At 46.8% G+C, this 14,124-nt stretch overlaps 4 protein-coding genes across 6 annotated transcripts; 3 read left to right on the top strand and 1 right to left on the bottom strand.

Moving 5' to 3' along the window:
- Positions 1 to 794: 794 nt before the first annotated feature.
- On the top strand, positions 795 to 2,995 carry LOC125762886 (gastrulation defective protein 1 homolog). Its single transcript, XM_049425480.1, has 2 exons — positions 795 to 993; positions 1,068 to 2,995. The coding sequence occupies exons 1-2, from the start codon at positions 894 to 896 to the stop codon at positions 2,945 to 2,947; spliced, it is 1,980 nt and encodes a 659-aa protein (XP_049281437.1). The 5' UTR covers positions 795 to 893; the 3' UTR covers positions 2,948 to 2,995.
- Positions 2,996 to 3,008: 13 nt separating this feature from the next.
- LOC125762899 (NTF2-related export protein) lies at positions 3,009 to 3,737 on the bottom strand. Its single transcript, XM_049425521.1, has 3 exons — positions 3,595 to 3,737; positions 3,438 to 3,524; positions 3,009 to 3,367 (listed from the first exon to the last, which is right to left on the bottom strand). The coding sequence occupies exons 1-3, from the start codon at positions 3,616 to 3,618 to the stop codon at positions 3,056 to 3,058; spliced, it is 423 nt and encodes a 140-aa protein (XP_049281478.1). The 5' UTR covers positions 3,619 to 3,737; the 3' UTR covers positions 3,009 to 3,055.
- Positions 3,738 to 3,807: 70 nt separating this feature from the next.
- On the top strand, positions 3,808 to 5,916 carry LOC125762889 (zinc finger protein 184-like). Its single transcript, XM_049425507.1, has 2 exons — positions 3,808 to 4,030; positions 4,088 to 5,916. Exons 1-2 carry the CDS (start codon positions 3,917 to 3,919, stop codon positions 5,504 to 5,506), a joined length of 1,533 nt encoding a protein of 510 aa, XP_049281464.1. The 5' UTR covers positions 3,808 to 3,916; the 3' UTR covers positions 5,507 to 5,916.
- On the top strand, positions 5,778 to 14,096 carry LOC125762875 (THO complex subunit 2). Of its 3 annotated transcripts, none has more exons than XM_049425453.1 (13): positions 5,778 to 6,015; positions 6,431 to 6,596; positions 6,667 to 6,920; positions 7,002 to 7,386; positions 7,481 to 8,377; positions 8,461 to 9,195; positions 9,268 to 9,861; positions 9,930 to 10,530; positions 10,617 to 11,030; positions 11,094 to 11,252; positions 11,335 to 11,375; positions 12,838 to 12,984; positions 13,101 to 14,096. In XM_049425453.1, exons 1-13 carry the CDS (start codon positions 5,957 to 5,959, stop codon positions 13,443 to 13,445), a joined length of 4,797 nt encoding a protein of 1,598 aa, XP_049281410.1. In that variant the 5' UTR covers positions 5,778 to 5,956; the 3' UTR covers positions 13,446 to 14,096. The 3 variants fall into 3 exon arrangements, with proteins under 3 accessions (XP_049281410.1, XP_049281409.1, XP_049281408.1); XM_049425452.1 differs by having other exon boundaries at positions 9,930 to 10,545; positions 13,104 to 14,096; XM_049425451.1 differs by having other exon boundaries at positions 9,930 to 10,545.
- Positions 14,097 to 14,124: the final 28 nt, after the last annotated feature.

Raw genomic sequence — 14,124 nt, 5'->3', positions numbered from 1 at the left:
GGGTGAGTATTCTGTACCTAGGATTGGACATTATACACGCAGCGCAATGTTCCAAACAACTTTGGAATTTTGATTCCCATTTCCAACACCAAGGTGAAGATTAATTGCTCCGATACATACCCGTACGCCATCTCGGGGTCCATTTTCGGCAAGATGCAGAACACACACCGCGGTGCTCATAAAGTACGCACGAACGGAATGCAAATGTTGTGCTGGCACCTCACACTGTTTTGTCATCGTAAAATGTACGTCACCGGGGGTACGTTACCGTAGCGTAAGTCGTAAAATTTCCAACGACTTTCACATTGGATTTGATGATAGTGTCGTTGTGAAAGGGTTTATTCGTACCCATTTCGGTTCGTGACGATTGAATTGCACTGCCTTATCGATGATAGTGACACCCCCTGTAGAGGGTCTATCGTTGTCTTATTAAATAACCTTTTTTGAATTTCGTTATCGACCCTTTCTGTAGTACAGAAGGGCGTGTTGTCGAGTCCTTCTATAACGATCGACAGTTAAAGAATACTCGAAAGCAGGAGTATTCCGTTTTTTTATTCATGAAGAACGACCTGGCCGTACTCCTTGCTTAGGAGTACTCCGTGTTGCTTACTAAATGGTATTCAATAGTATTTCGATTAATACTGAAGATTATTGCAATCTTTTTAGTATTCGATTTACTTAAATTCAAAAATAGCGCAAAAATAAAGCTAAACAGAAAATGTTAGACATCAACCGAAAAGACGGTTAACTTTTGAGACAAGTATTGAACGTAGTGCTATAAACTACGCCAGCTCTCAAATGCGAACGACGAACCCTGCCGCCTCTCTTGACAGGACGCATCATGTTGGTAAACACAATTTTAACGAAACTCCAACATCTTAAATACGATCGAAATGAATCGGGGGAAAATCACATTTGGTAAAATCAATCTCAAATCTTCCGGCCCATCAACTAGCTCAACAGAAAGTGCGGAAAATCCTACGTCTTCGTCTGGTATGTTTTAAAGTGCCTGTCTTAATTAAACCCCAGTTTCAAGTCGTTCGTTCCGCTGGTTTTTTGTTTTGTAGATGGAACCGTGTCCGGGTTTGGATCGTTTGGTCGAAGGGAAAACACTAAGGATGATCCTGTCGCACGCATATCCGAAGATTTGGACAACAGCAAACTACATGAAGTGATGGGAATATCCGGGTTTGGCCGAAAGCAAGCCAAACAGTTCGATATTAATGAAATGATTCAGAAAGCAAAACAAAACGCACCGAAAGCGTTAGTGGATGAAAAGGCTATTACAGAAGGGGGTGAAGATAAGAAAAGCAAAGATCCGGACGATGATGATGAAGAGAGCGAAGAGGATGAAGAAGTGATTGGTCCAATACCAACCGGAGGTGTGAACGAAAATCGGCGTAAGAAAGTAGATAAAGGGGACGATTCGGACGGCGATGATGACGAGGATGAGCAGGATGAAGACGACGATGAGTTTGATGAGGATGCACCCATAAATAAACTTCCGCACTCGCATGAGGTAGAGATGCGACACGGAAGCAAAGCGGTAGTTGCACTCGCCAGTGACCCATCCGGCGTTCGACTTGCATCCGGATCGATGGACTACAATCTTAACTTTTGGGACTTTTCCGGCATGGATAAGTCGATGAAAAGCTTCCGTTCGATGCAACCTTGTGAAAATCACCCGATCCGCAATCTGTACTACTCCTTTTCGGGCGATATGATGCTGGTCGTGTCCGGAAGTTCCCAAGCGAAAGTGCTCGATCGTGATGGGTTCGAGAAGATGGAGTGCGTTAAGGGTGACCAGTACATAGCGGACATGTCCAAGACGAAGGGTCACATTGCGGGTCTGACCAGTGGATGCTGGAGTCCGGTTCGGCGTGAAGAGTTTCTTACCAGCGGCATGGATTCAACGCTCCGGACGTGGGTATTTGCGAAAACAAAGGAACAGCGTGCTGTAATAAAAACACGCGCACAGGGCGGCTTGAAAACGATTCCTACGAGCTGTGCGTACAATCGGGATGGTACACTGATTGCGGCCGGTTGCAGTGATGGATCGCTTCAAACCTGGGACACGCGTAAAATGTTCGTCCACACGACACACTGCATACGGGATGCACACACGAAGGGGGCCGATATCTCGTCGGTGCTGTTTTCCTACTCGGGCTTTCAGTTGGCTTCTCGCTCGATGGACGAGACGCTCAAGTTGTGGGATACGCGAGCATTTAAGAAACCGTTGCACGTGTTTGACGGATTGTTCAGCCGATACGATACGACGGATTGTTGCTTCAGCCCGGACGATACAATGGTTTTAACTGGCGAGTCTCTACCGAAGGGTGCCAAACAGGCGAACCTTTTCGTGTACGATACGAAAACTTTCGATCTGGTTGCAAAACTACCGATCACCGATTCGCACGTTATACGCACACTGTGGCACCCGAAATTGAACCAAATATTTGTCGGATGTGGTAATGGTATCATCCGTGGACTGTACGACGAGAAGCGAAGTATGCGCGGTGCGAAGCTGTGTGTCGTGAGGACACATCGGAAAAAGAAAGAGTCTGAAATTGTCGGTACGACGCAGATTATTACACCGCACGCTCTGCCAATGTTCCGGCAGGAAAAGACCCGTTCGGTGCGCAAGAAGCTGGAAAAGGATCGGTTGGATCCGGTAAAATCTAAACGGCCCGATTTACCGATTACCAGTGGCCAGGGTGGACGTGTTGCTAGCTCCGGTAGTACACTTTCGTCTTACGTCATTCGAAATTTAGGTTTGAGCAAACGCGTAGAGGATGATCAGGATCCGCGCGAAGCTATCCTGAAGTACGCCAAGGAGGCAGCAGAAAACCCGTACTGGATTGCGCCTGCTTACGCCAAAACGCAACCCAAACCAATCTTCAACAGCGAGGATGAACCGGAATCGAAAAAGACAAAAACGGAGCAGTAAGGTAGACAAAAAATTTAATCCCTATTAAATGCACTGTTCGGAACATTAGCCTTTGAATCAATTGCCATTTAATCGTATATTAAAGTTAAATGATGCTGTTTCTTAACACTACAAAATGGCATCCTGTAGGCGGAAACAATCCGAAACGATTTTCCATTTGTCTCCCTGGGCGGTGATCATGAACGTTTGCTGGAATGGTTTTGCTGGGTTGTCTTGGTACTTTACCGTACCGGAAACCTGCATGACGAAGGTGAGCTGAGAGGATACGGCATCGTCTACAATCGGCTGTGCGTCGATCGATATCACTGTGTGCTCCGAGCGTGGCAGCTCGTGGAAATATTTCTGTATTTCGTTCTTTCCCTTCGCACCATTTCCATTCCACACGAGCAGCCCCGTGTCCATGTACAGTGGCGCCATGTGCTGTAGGAGATAAAAACAATTCTCATCAATTGCCAAACGGTTCCATGTCATTAACTGCTATTTTCATTACCTGGCGCTTCTTATCCGCATGATCGTAGTACAGCTTTACGAATGCTTCTGCTGTTGTACATACGGTGTCGATTTTCGATCGCATTTCCTGAAATAAAACCCAAAGCTTGTGCTCATATAATATCGTTGAATGTTTTGTTTAGAACCAATTAACTTACAGTATCTATTTTAGCAGAAGCCATAATGAATTTATGTGATTATTTTTAAGTAAACTGAGGAAAAACAACAAAAGTAGCGCCAACAAAGCCGGTTGATACACGATTCGTCCTGTTTACGTTTTTTGACGTTTAACACAGTAGCACAGTGGGCATAGTACATTATTTATTTATTTGCAATCGAGAAATTTGTCCGTTGGTTGCCCTTTTGTGCCATGCTTGCGAAGCACCTGTAATGTAAACAAACACAAATTGTAAATCGCTGTTTTGCTCCGTAAAGTTTGGGTGTTTCTTGTGATGTGCGTGTTGTTTCACACAACCGATTATGAATTCCTTAAAGTGTCGGTTCTGCCTTGAGCTACATTACCCTGAGGCCGGAAGCTTTTCTTTACTGAATGTACCATTCAGTACCGCTATCAAGCGTGTATTTTCATTTGAGGTGATTATAGTAAAGGCCGTGATTTTGCCGATGTCTTACAAACAATTTCCTTTACAGATCAAGTCGGAGCAACATTTATCTGAACATGTGTGTAAAATATGTTCCGCGATGGTGTGGCAATTCTACACGTACAGTATAATGGTGGAAGATAATCAACACAAACTGGAACAAGAATTCACGTTGCTGAATGCAGAGACTCCACGCAATCTCGTCGAAGATTACCGAATAGAAAACCAGGCGCATGTTGCCATTAAAAGCGAATCATTGGATTCGAGTACTATTCATACCGATTTACCTTCGAGCTCCAGTAATGTTGTTAATAGTGCACCGATTAACGAAAGTGCTTCTTCTGTTAATATTAAAGTTGAACCACAGGATGAAGAAAGCAAGCCGGACGAAATGGTTGTAAATAGTGAAAAAACTGCTGAAGATAAAATACAGCCGGTTTTAGGAAAAGCACTTGCTGATAATGTTAAGCTGGAAGAATACGTTATTACAACATACGTGGAAGGAAGTAATGCAAGTATTGCAGAAACGGTTGCCCTGGAACAACAGACAGACGATGATAGCACCAGCAACGTGATAGCGAATGATCAACCACATCACGAGTCAGATGAAACCGATTTATCATCCGCCAGCAGTTCGCAAAGTAACGCACACGATCAGCCTCTCACCCAACCACCCAACACTGCCTTGATCTTGTGCGATCAATGTGAACGTCCGTTTTTCAACAGGAGGCAGCTGAGAAATCATCAGCGTGTGCACAAATTTAGCGAATGTCCGATCTGCAAAAAGATGATAAAGGGTGACTTTATAACGCAGCATCTTGCCGCCCATGAAGGTGCATTCCGGTGCGACATATGTGACGCATCGTTCGGCTGTACTGCCAACTTGCGAATGCACAAAGATATGAAACATGCGGCCGATGCGCAACCGGGAGACGAGACGTTTCCCTGCGAGGTGTGCGAACGAACGTTTCGCAACAAAACACAACTGTCCCTTCACCGGAAGCAGCACAAAACGAAACAGTGCCCGATTTGCATGAAACACGTTAGAAGTATGCACTTTCAAACGCACATTTCCATTCACCAGGGTGCATTCTATTGTGATCTGTGCGAGAGAGCATTTTCATCGCGCAAGAATTTGACAAAACATAAGAATGTAAAACATAGCAGTTTGGTGCCGGTTACGATTTCGTGTGATCAGTGTGAACTTACCTTTCCCAATCAAACAAAGTTGTCCGCTCATCGAAAGGGACACCAGCGGAAACAGTGTCCTATATGTAAGAAAGCGTTTCGGCCTAATAAGATAAAGGAACATCTAGCTTCACATGATGGTGCATTCCGTTGTGGTAGCTGTGGGAAAACGTTTTCCACTAAATACAGCCTAAAGAAACACAATCGTACGTCCAATCATTGTGGAACTGGAAAGAGCGGCAATGCATCAGAGAATGAATTGGCAGCATCAGTGCAATAAATGAACGCTTTGTTTAATAGGACGCTGCAAGCATTCTGTTGTTTTGTTTTGTTACAAAAGCATCCAGTTGTTGGTTCTGCTCTTTACCGAAATGTATTTCCAACCTTGGGTACAAGCGGATAGTCTGTCCGACACGTATAGGTCCTTCGAATGCATTCAGAATCGTCTCACAACGTATATGTTGCAATATCTTTTCTTTGCAGAGTTTTCCTTTGACGAATAAAACTTAATTACCGTCGTAGGTACTTCAACGGTACTTTTAAGATTTATTCGAATAATTTAGTTTCGATTCCCCGCGCTCTATATTCGAACTGTCAAGTGTTGCGTTTACAGCCACCCTAGTTGAGCGCTTGACAATCGACGCCATTTTCCAATTTGCCATTTTTATAAACAAAGTGCTTGTAGACGGATGCCGTGTCGCCGAGTCGTCCGTGTTATTTCGCTCCATTGATGACCATGTTCAACGCTGATGTCTGGAAATTGTGGGAAAGAAGCGGCAAATCCGAGTTGTAAATATCCTTCCCTGGTCGCACATGCCGGCTGCATTTCTGCTTCGTGCGTCGAGTTTGGTGGAACCGTGCCATTGCAAAAGTATCTTCTCCCGACCCCTCCTCCGAGCGCCATGTGAAAACGTCAAAGTGATGAAATTCGCTTACGTGAGGCCAATCCCGTATTTTTGGGGGCGCCGACTGTGTTGAATTTCGAATGCCGGCGAAATGAATGGCACCGGACGAAACTTGAATGCAAAATAAAAACGCGACCATCCGACCGAGCGCGAGCGCGCGGGACTGCGTCGAGATGCGCTTCCCTCCAACCTTTCCGCTTACCCATTCACTAACACAGTGCGTACTATGTTCTTGGTGTTTTGTTTATCTTCCATCCTGTGCGGATTCGTCTATCGACGTGGGGGCGTGCGGGAACCAGCTTGAAGCAATGCAAGGCACTACTGAAGGACGATCTACAGAGCCCACTGTTTGGGAAGAACGAGCGTACGAAAGGTATCTCCCGTGCAATCTACGAACTCATCTCGAGAGGCATCCATGGTCAGCTGAAAAAGGATAGCGTACTACAGATACTCGGAGAGCTAGTGGTAAGCTGGTGACCGTTGCACTGTCTGAAGCGTTTTATAACTTTTCTCTTTTTAATTCCTTACTTTACAGAGCCTCCACAATGACGTTCCTTCCATACTGCTGGATGTGTTCGGGATCTTTGATGCGGAAACAGCTGGCACAGGTGGGGATGCACCACCGAGCGAGGAACGCTCCCTGTTTTGCTACATCGTGAAGGAAACGGAACGGTTTTTATCGGAAAAGTTACTGAAGGAACGGTTAGAGATCGATACGCTGCAGGATGTGGGCACAATCAAGAATCGTAGTTTTTACACACGGTTCATCAAAGTGAAGACAAAGCTCTAGTAAGCTTATCACATTCGATTGTCTGTTTGGTAAAGTGCTTCTTTCAAAGTGTGATTTTTCTTTTGGTTTACATTCACCAGTTACAAACAACGTCGGTTCAATCTATTCCGCGAGGAGAGTGAAGGTTATGCAAAACTAATTACGGAACTAAATCAGGAATTCAACCAGGACACGGTGACCGTACAGAATGTGCTGGAAATTATCAAATCGTTGATCGGGTGCTTCAATCTCGACCCGAACCGGGTACTCGATATTATACTGGAATCGTTCGAAGCGCGCCCGGAACAGGATCGAATTTTCATACCATTGTTGCAGGCCTACATCAACGATGGGAACATTATCTGCGAGGTGCTCGGATACAAGTACCGGTACTTTGCCGACGTACAGACACCGGTTTCACTGTTTAAAGTGACCGCACTGCTGCTGCAACACCGCGTTATCAAACTGGAGGATATTTACGCGTGGGTAGGTAGCCTTGGAATGGACCGAACGGACCAGTGGACTAGCAGGAACCGCAGCAGCTAAATATATCTGTATGTATTTCCTACCCGGTATATAGTTAAATCCACCCGACAAGACGATTGTAGCAGATTGGGATGCAGAAATGGCCCAGGCGAAGGAATACGTGCGCAAGCTTAACGTGATTCTTACCAACAAGGACAAGGAACCGGAACAGGAGCCCGAATTCGAAACGGCACCGGAAAAGTATGCGCTCAACCAAAAGTGGGGTCTCTGCGAGGCAATGCTAATGATTGGCGATTGGAACACCGCACAGCAGTTGATACGGAAACTTCCGGAACAATCGGTCATGGTGCATGAACCGATCGCGCAAGCACTGTGCCGACTGTTGCACATGATCATCGAACCGGTTTATCGGTTAAAGTGTGCACTGCCGGCCAACATAAAGGGGCGCGCCATTTCGACGTTCGGTGTGCTGAACAAGCTCGCCCCTTCACCGGTAACTACGCTGACGAAGCTTCGCCTGCATGCATTCCCCATGTTTACCGCACTCGGACCATCGCTGCACTACGATTCGGTGCTGCTGTACAAGCTGCTGCGTCTGATGCGCGTCATACTGACCGACATGAACGTGGATCCGCTGAATCCACCGACACCGGGCAGTGTATTGACGGAGCACGAGCAACTGTACTACGACATTCTGTCGCTGCTCGATTCGTCCGTGCTGCCTGCATTGGCTTACATGGATTGCAACTGTTGCGTGGCGGAAGAAATTTGGTCCATCGTGAAGCTCTATCCGTACCAGTATCGGTACAGTTTGTATGCGCGGTGGAAGAACGATACGTTTCAGCTGCAGCCACAGTTGATCTACCGACGCGGTACGGCCCAGAAACAAATCAAAGCGCTTATGAAACGGGTTAGCAAGGAAAACAGTAAACCGGTGGGTAGGCTGATTGGCAAATTAAGCCACTGTTCGCCTGGATTTCTGTTTGAATACGTAAGTGGAAATGTCGTGGTGGATTTGTAGCTGCAGCTTCATGCTTACCATAACCGAGCTCTTATCCGCTCTTATCCCTGTAGATTCTACTGCAAATACAGATCTATGACAATCTGATCGCACCGGTCGTCGATTCGTTGAAATATCTCACATCGCTTTCGTACGATGTGCTCGGGTACTGTCTTATCGAGGCGCTCGAGCAGGTCGATCGGAACCCGATGCAAAACGACGGTACCAGCATCTCGCTGTGGTTGCAAAGTTTGGCCAACTTCTGCGGTGCCATCTACAAGAAGTACAACATCGAGCTGAGCGGACTGCTGCAGTACGTGGCGAACCAGCTGAAATCGCACAAGAGTCTCGATTTGCTTATACTGAAGGAGGTGGTACAGAAGATGGCCGGCATCGAGGCGGCGGAAGAGATGACGAACGAGCAGCTGCAAGCAATGTGCGGTGGCGAGCTGCTGCGCGGTGAGGCAGGCTACTTCAGCCAGGTGCGCAACACGAAGAAATCTTCGCAGCGCCTGAAGGAAGCGCTTGCCAGCAACGATCTGGCGGTGGCCCTTTGTTTGCTGATAGCGCAACAGAAACATTGCGTTATTTATCGCGAGACGGCCCAAAGCCATCTGAAGCTGGTGGGCAAACTGTACGATCAGTGCCAGGACACACTGGTACAGTTCGGCACGTTCCTGGGGTCAACGTATTCGGTAGAGGAGTACGTCGAACGGTTACCGACCATACACAACATGCTGCAGAAGTATCACATACACTCGGATGTGGCATTTTTCCTTGCGCGTCCAATGTTCTCCCATGCGATTAATGTAAGGAAGGGTGAGATAGTATAAATGCCGAATGGAACGCCCATTGATTCGTTTGTTCTTCTTCTTTTTTAGCAAAAATACGACCAACTGCGTAAAGCGGAACCAAACGGTAAAAAGCTATCAACCTCGCAAAAGATGGCCAAATATCTTGAAGCAACGGCACAGGTCATGAATCCGGTGATTGAATCCGTACGCCCGCTCCATCCGCCGAAGATTTGGGAAGACATTAGTCCACAGTTCCTGGTCAGCTTTTGGTCGCTGTCGATGTACGATTTGCAAGTACCGATGGAAAGTTACCAGCGAGAAATTAGCAAACTAAAGCAACTCTCCATGGCCGTAATGGAATCGAAGGAGCAGAACGCATCGAAGAACAAGAAGGAACAGGAGCGGTATGTCGCACTGATGGATAAGCTGCAGGACGAGCGAAAGAAGCAACAGGAGCACGTGGATAAAATTATGCATCGGTTGACCAATGAGAAAGACTATTGGTTCCTTTCGCGGTCGGCTAAATCGGCGAAAAATGAAACGATCACACAGTTCCTGCAGCTGTGCCTGTTTCCGCGGTGCACGTTTACCGCACTGGATGCGATCTACTGTGCGAAGTTTGTCCACACCATCCACAATCTGAAAACGGCCAACTTTTCTACCCTGCTTTGTTACGATCGGGTACGTTCGTTGGTGGGCACTGGTAGTGGGAATTCACATTTCTAACCGATATCATCTTCATTACACAGATATTCTGCGACATAACGTACTCGGTCACGTCGTGCACCGAGAACGAAGCGACTCGCTACGGGCGGTTCCTTTGCGCGATGCTGGAAACGGTCATGCGTTGGCATTCGGATGAGGCAACGTTTAACAAGGAGTGTGCCAACTATCCCGGCTTTGTGACCAAGTTTCGCGTCAGCAACCAGTACTCGGAGGCAATCGATCATGTGAACTACGAAAACTATCGACACGTGTGCCACAAATGGCATTACAAAATCACCAAAGCGATGGTGTTCTGCCTGGACTCGAAGGATTACATGCAGATCCGCAATTCGCTTATCATTCTGATGCGCATTCTGCCACACTTTCCGGTGCTGACCAAGCTGTCGCAAATTCTCGAGAAGAAGGTAGAGAAGGTAAGGGAGGAGGAGAAGAACCAGCGGCAGGATCTGTTCGTACTCGCCTCTAGCTACATCGGTCAGCTGAAGGCGAAAGCGGGCCAGATGATGCTGGAATCCGATTTCCATCAAGTGCCGGAGAAGACGTTCAAATCGACCGCTTCGACTGCAGCGACAGCAACAACAGCAGTCGATCAGCAGCAGCAGGGTATGAAGTCCTCGCTCAATGGTAATGATATGAAAGGTAAGATGCGTGTGTATTGCTATGTGCGAGTCGGAAAGAGCTCACTGTTTTGCAACTGTTCTTTACCTTAGGTGGACAGAATACGAGACAGATAGCTGGAGCAGAAACCAGCAGTTCAGGATCATCGATAGGCAATGGTACAATCGCAGCAGGTGGAAACTCATTATCGTCTTCATCCAGTTCCGTTGGTGCGACCGCGAATGGTGGTAGCATCGGTAGTGTTGGTAGCGATCATCATCGCGGTATCGACATGATAAAGAAGGAACCATCGTCCGCAGCATCTTCCGTATCGCGGGATAACATAGGGTCCTCTTCGGTCAATCGGGAATCATCGCTTTCGTTGGTACGTGAAAAGTCCTCAAAAGAGATCAAGCGGGAAGAACGTGCACGGGAAAAGGAACGAGAGCGTGAGGAAGCGGCCGCTGCCATTGCAGCACTTACTACGGATCGTAAGCGTGAGAAGGAGAAGCGAAGGGATAAGCGAGGTAAGAGTACACTGATGGGGTTTTGTACCATTAAAATAAATGTATCATTTTTTGATTCTAAAGATCATTACGATCACGAACGGGAATCGAGAACCAGTGAAAGGGACCTAGCACCAAGGGATCGCAGCGAACGGGATTTAAGCTCGGTGTCCAATTCCAGCAACGAACAGCAGCACAGCAGCAGTACACGACGTAGCCAGGATCCACCAGAGCACGATAGAGGTGCGTAATGTCTTTTCCGGCGAAAAATCATATACTAACACGCTCCCTCTTTCCTTCTTCCCCTCCGTTCCGTTCACTGCAGAGATGAAGCGCCGCAAGCTGGAAGGTTCTAGCTCCTCGAAGGTTAGTATACTGGAGGTGTCAAACGGTCGGTAATGGCCGCGGGTCTCTTCGCAAACTCGAAAAGGTGCACAAGGAGAGAAGGCAAATCGATAGCGATCGCGGAAGGAAAATGATCTGCAAGAGCAACAATGCACACATTCACGCCAATATGTGATAAGGGCGGCCAAGGTGATAGCAGAGTGCGTCAACCATACCGTCGGTGCTTCTGTTTCGCGTGCGTGGGTTTTGTTTTGACGGAACCGGAACCGGTCATCCCGGCGTGCGGGCACATTCCATTTAAACACACACACACTTACACACAGTTTGGATAGATGGTGCTGCTGTTCAATCTTGCAGGAATGAGCAACGAGGACAAGCGCCGGGCGAGGTGTAAAGGAATGGACTACAATCGACATACCTCACCTTTCGAATTCGATTTCTTTCTGACCCAACCTTTGTTAGCATGAGAGGGTTTCTATTATTACCGCAACTTTCGAACAAATGTCTGCATCTCTAGAACTTGCGAGAACTTCCTTCTGGAACCACCAACACCCCAAAAACCGGTTATCGATCAATATCCCCACGCCATATGGAATACTTCAACAACTTCCCATGAATCGTTTGGGTTTCATAAAGTTTCAAACGCACAGTTACAATTCTACACGGGGAAACAAACGTGCGGAGAGATATCTTCAACCCTTAAACCGGGAGACGTTGAATCTTGGCAAACACCTAAAGGAATGGCAACGGTGCGTAACAAGTAAGCCCATTGAGAATGTGTGTCCCGAGAATAGGAATGTGTTGTTTCCTGCATTTCCCTCTTAATCTTACTCTTGTTGTGATGGTTTCGGTGCGCGAAACTCAGTGCGAACTAGCCAAATATCGGGCATTGAAGTGAAGTGACGGGCTGTGGAAATTGTCCAGCTAGAAGGTGCTTCTGTCAATATCGGAGTTTCGTGGTGGTGTAAACGGTCGCATTTTGTAGTAGAGAACTTCCCCCACCAAAAAACCACAGGAGGTATGTATAAGCGTGCAAGAATCTTTTTTTTTTGTTGTGACACAAATTCATTTCCAATTCAACCTTGTTTGTGTGTGTTTGTGTGCTACCAATCGGGGGATAACTTTGGCTAAATTCTATTGGCAATCTTCCGGAAAAGGGGAGTCGGTTTTGCATTTTCAGTTAAGAGAAAAAAGAATGGGTATGATTTTAATGAAGGTTAGGGAAATGGGGACACCTCTGCTAATCATCCTATCGGTGATCATCTTTCCTGTTCTGCTCACTCTGTGACCTATGGGCCAGGACGTATAGTACAGTCAAACCTGTTGCTACTGAATCGGTTGCGAACGAGACAAGAGAAAAAAAAAACCTACCTAATAATCGACAAGTATAGTGATGGAATCGTAGCGCAATGGAATGTAATTAATTGGGTTTTCTCTCCCCACCTCACTCCCTCGGATAATGTATGTCATCCATCGAACGCAGAGCAAGCACGATGACGGTGTCAGCAGCTCGAATCAGCAGCTCTTGTCCGAATCGAAAAAGGAGCGCAGCAGCAAAACGAAGGATAAGCGCGACAAGACTGACGAAGAGAAGGAACTACGCAAGGAGCGTAAGCTGGGCCGGAAACGGGTATGGCGAGCTTTTCCGAAACGGCATGCCGTGATCAACTAATCGCGGTTCCCCGAAAAACGATTAGCTTCGGATGTTTTTAAATGTCCCTTACGGTGGGTTTTTGTTTCTTTCAGCAGGAACGCAATCCGGAGGAATCACTGCTTACAGATAAACGGTTACGCCGGGAAGAGGAAAAGGCAAACAAGTTGCTATCACACCAGAACGGCGATAACGACGGTGATCTTCCGCCCATGTCCGTATCATCGTCGCACCGGGAAAAGCACCATCATCATCATTTGAAGGAAAAGTCACCCTCATACCATCCCGGCAGCGGCGGCGGTGGTAGTGGGGGTGGTGGTGGCGGCGGCGGAGGTGGTAGTGTACTGCGGGATCACCGTGAACGATCACACGATCGAGGATTAGATCGGGGTGAGAAGCAGTACTTTACGAAGACTTCCCGCACTCGTTCAGGCTACTAGAGCTAGAGCAGTTTGAATTAATGTAATGTAAAGAAGACACACACACGAAAGTAAAACAAAGAACACTCTCTCGCATTGCAAGCGGGAAGAGTGTTAGCATAGGGGAGAATGAGGGAAAAAAGAATTTTAATTAATAAAAAAAAACTCATTTAGGTACTGATTCTCCAGTTACAGTTATGGTTTGAATTTGATTGGCAAACTCACTCCAGCGCCCCTACATTCTGGTATGGCAAATTTAGTGCTGTAAAAAATAACTAAATGGTTTGGAAAGGACGCTTAACCATTTATCGTTTTGCATTCGGAGTTCCTGTTCTAGCTCTGCTGGTGTAGTTCAACACGACTAACGAACACAAGTTGAATTATGGCATGTCCGAGTGCTGCATGGAAGCAAACATATTACACTGGATTCTTCGTGGTGAGCGATGTTGCGGACATAGAAATTAACTAGATAGCGGAACGTAAAAATCAACACTGACCAGCAGAGTGACCGGATCTGGACCTTCGCTAAGCTCTGCGTATTTTAATTGATCTTCAACGATGAACCGCAACCACGTGGAAGGATCGTACGTTAGCTGTTCAGGGAAGGGGCTATTAGTAAAAGTAAAACAAAAGGTTCAATTTTACCTCTGTTGTGTGACGCGAGCATGCCCGAAGATGTTCGGTAGAATTGTATCATTAA

Source organism: Anopheles funestus, chromosome 2RL (genome assembly GCF_943734845.2).
Source record: "Anopheles funestus chromosome 2RL, idAnoFuneDA-416_04, whole genome shotgun sequence".
NCBI classification, from domain to species: domain Eukaryota; kingdom Metazoa; phylum Arthropoda; class Insecta; order Diptera; family Culicidae; genus Anopheles; species Anopheles funestus.
The sequence above is the reverse complement of the archived record's forward strand: the minus strand, read 5'-3'. Positions and strand labels throughout refer to the sequence as shown.

Bases quoted from the DNA above. Each gene is read 5' to 3' on its own strand.
- LOC125762886 (XM_049425480.1), top strand. From the start codon at position 894: ATGAATCGGGGGAAAATCACATTTGGTAAAATCAATCTCAAATCTTCC. The intron at 994-1,067 runs GTATGTTTTAAA...TTTGTTTTGTAG, and splicing joins AAATCCTACGTCTTCGTCTG to ATGGAACCGTGTCCGGGTTT.
- LOC125762899 (XM_049425521.1), bottom strand. From the start codon at position 3,618: ATGGCTTCTGCTAAAATAGATACT. The intron at 3,525-3,594 runs GTAAGTTAATTG...GTTTTATTTCAG, and splicing joins CTTCTGCTAAAATAGATACT to GAAATGCGATCGAAAATCGA. The intron at 3,368-3,437 runs GTAATGAAAATA...TATCTCCTACAG, and splicing joins ATGCGGATAAGAAGCGCCAG to CACATGGCGCCACTGTACAT.
- LOC125762889 (XM_049425507.1), top strand. From the start codon at position 3,917: ATGAATTCCTTAAAGTGTCGGTTCTGCCTTGAGCTACATTACCCTGAG. The intron at 4,031-4,087 runs GTGATTATAGTA...TTTCCTTTACAG, and splicing joins AGCGTGTATTTTCATTTGAG to ATCAAGTCGGAGCAACATTT.
- LOC125762875 (XM_049425451.1), top strand. From the start codon at position 5,957: ATGACCATGTTCAACGCTGATGTCTGGAAATTGTGGGAAAGAAGCGGC. The intron at 7,387-7,480 runs GTAGGTAGCCTT...CCCGGTATATAG, and splicing joins TGGAGGATATTTACGCGTGG to TTAAATCCACCCGACAAGAC. The intron at 11,253-11,334 runs GTGCGTAATGTC...CGTTCACTGCAG, and splicing joins TCCACCAGAGCACGATAGAG to AGATGAAGCGCCGCAAGCTG.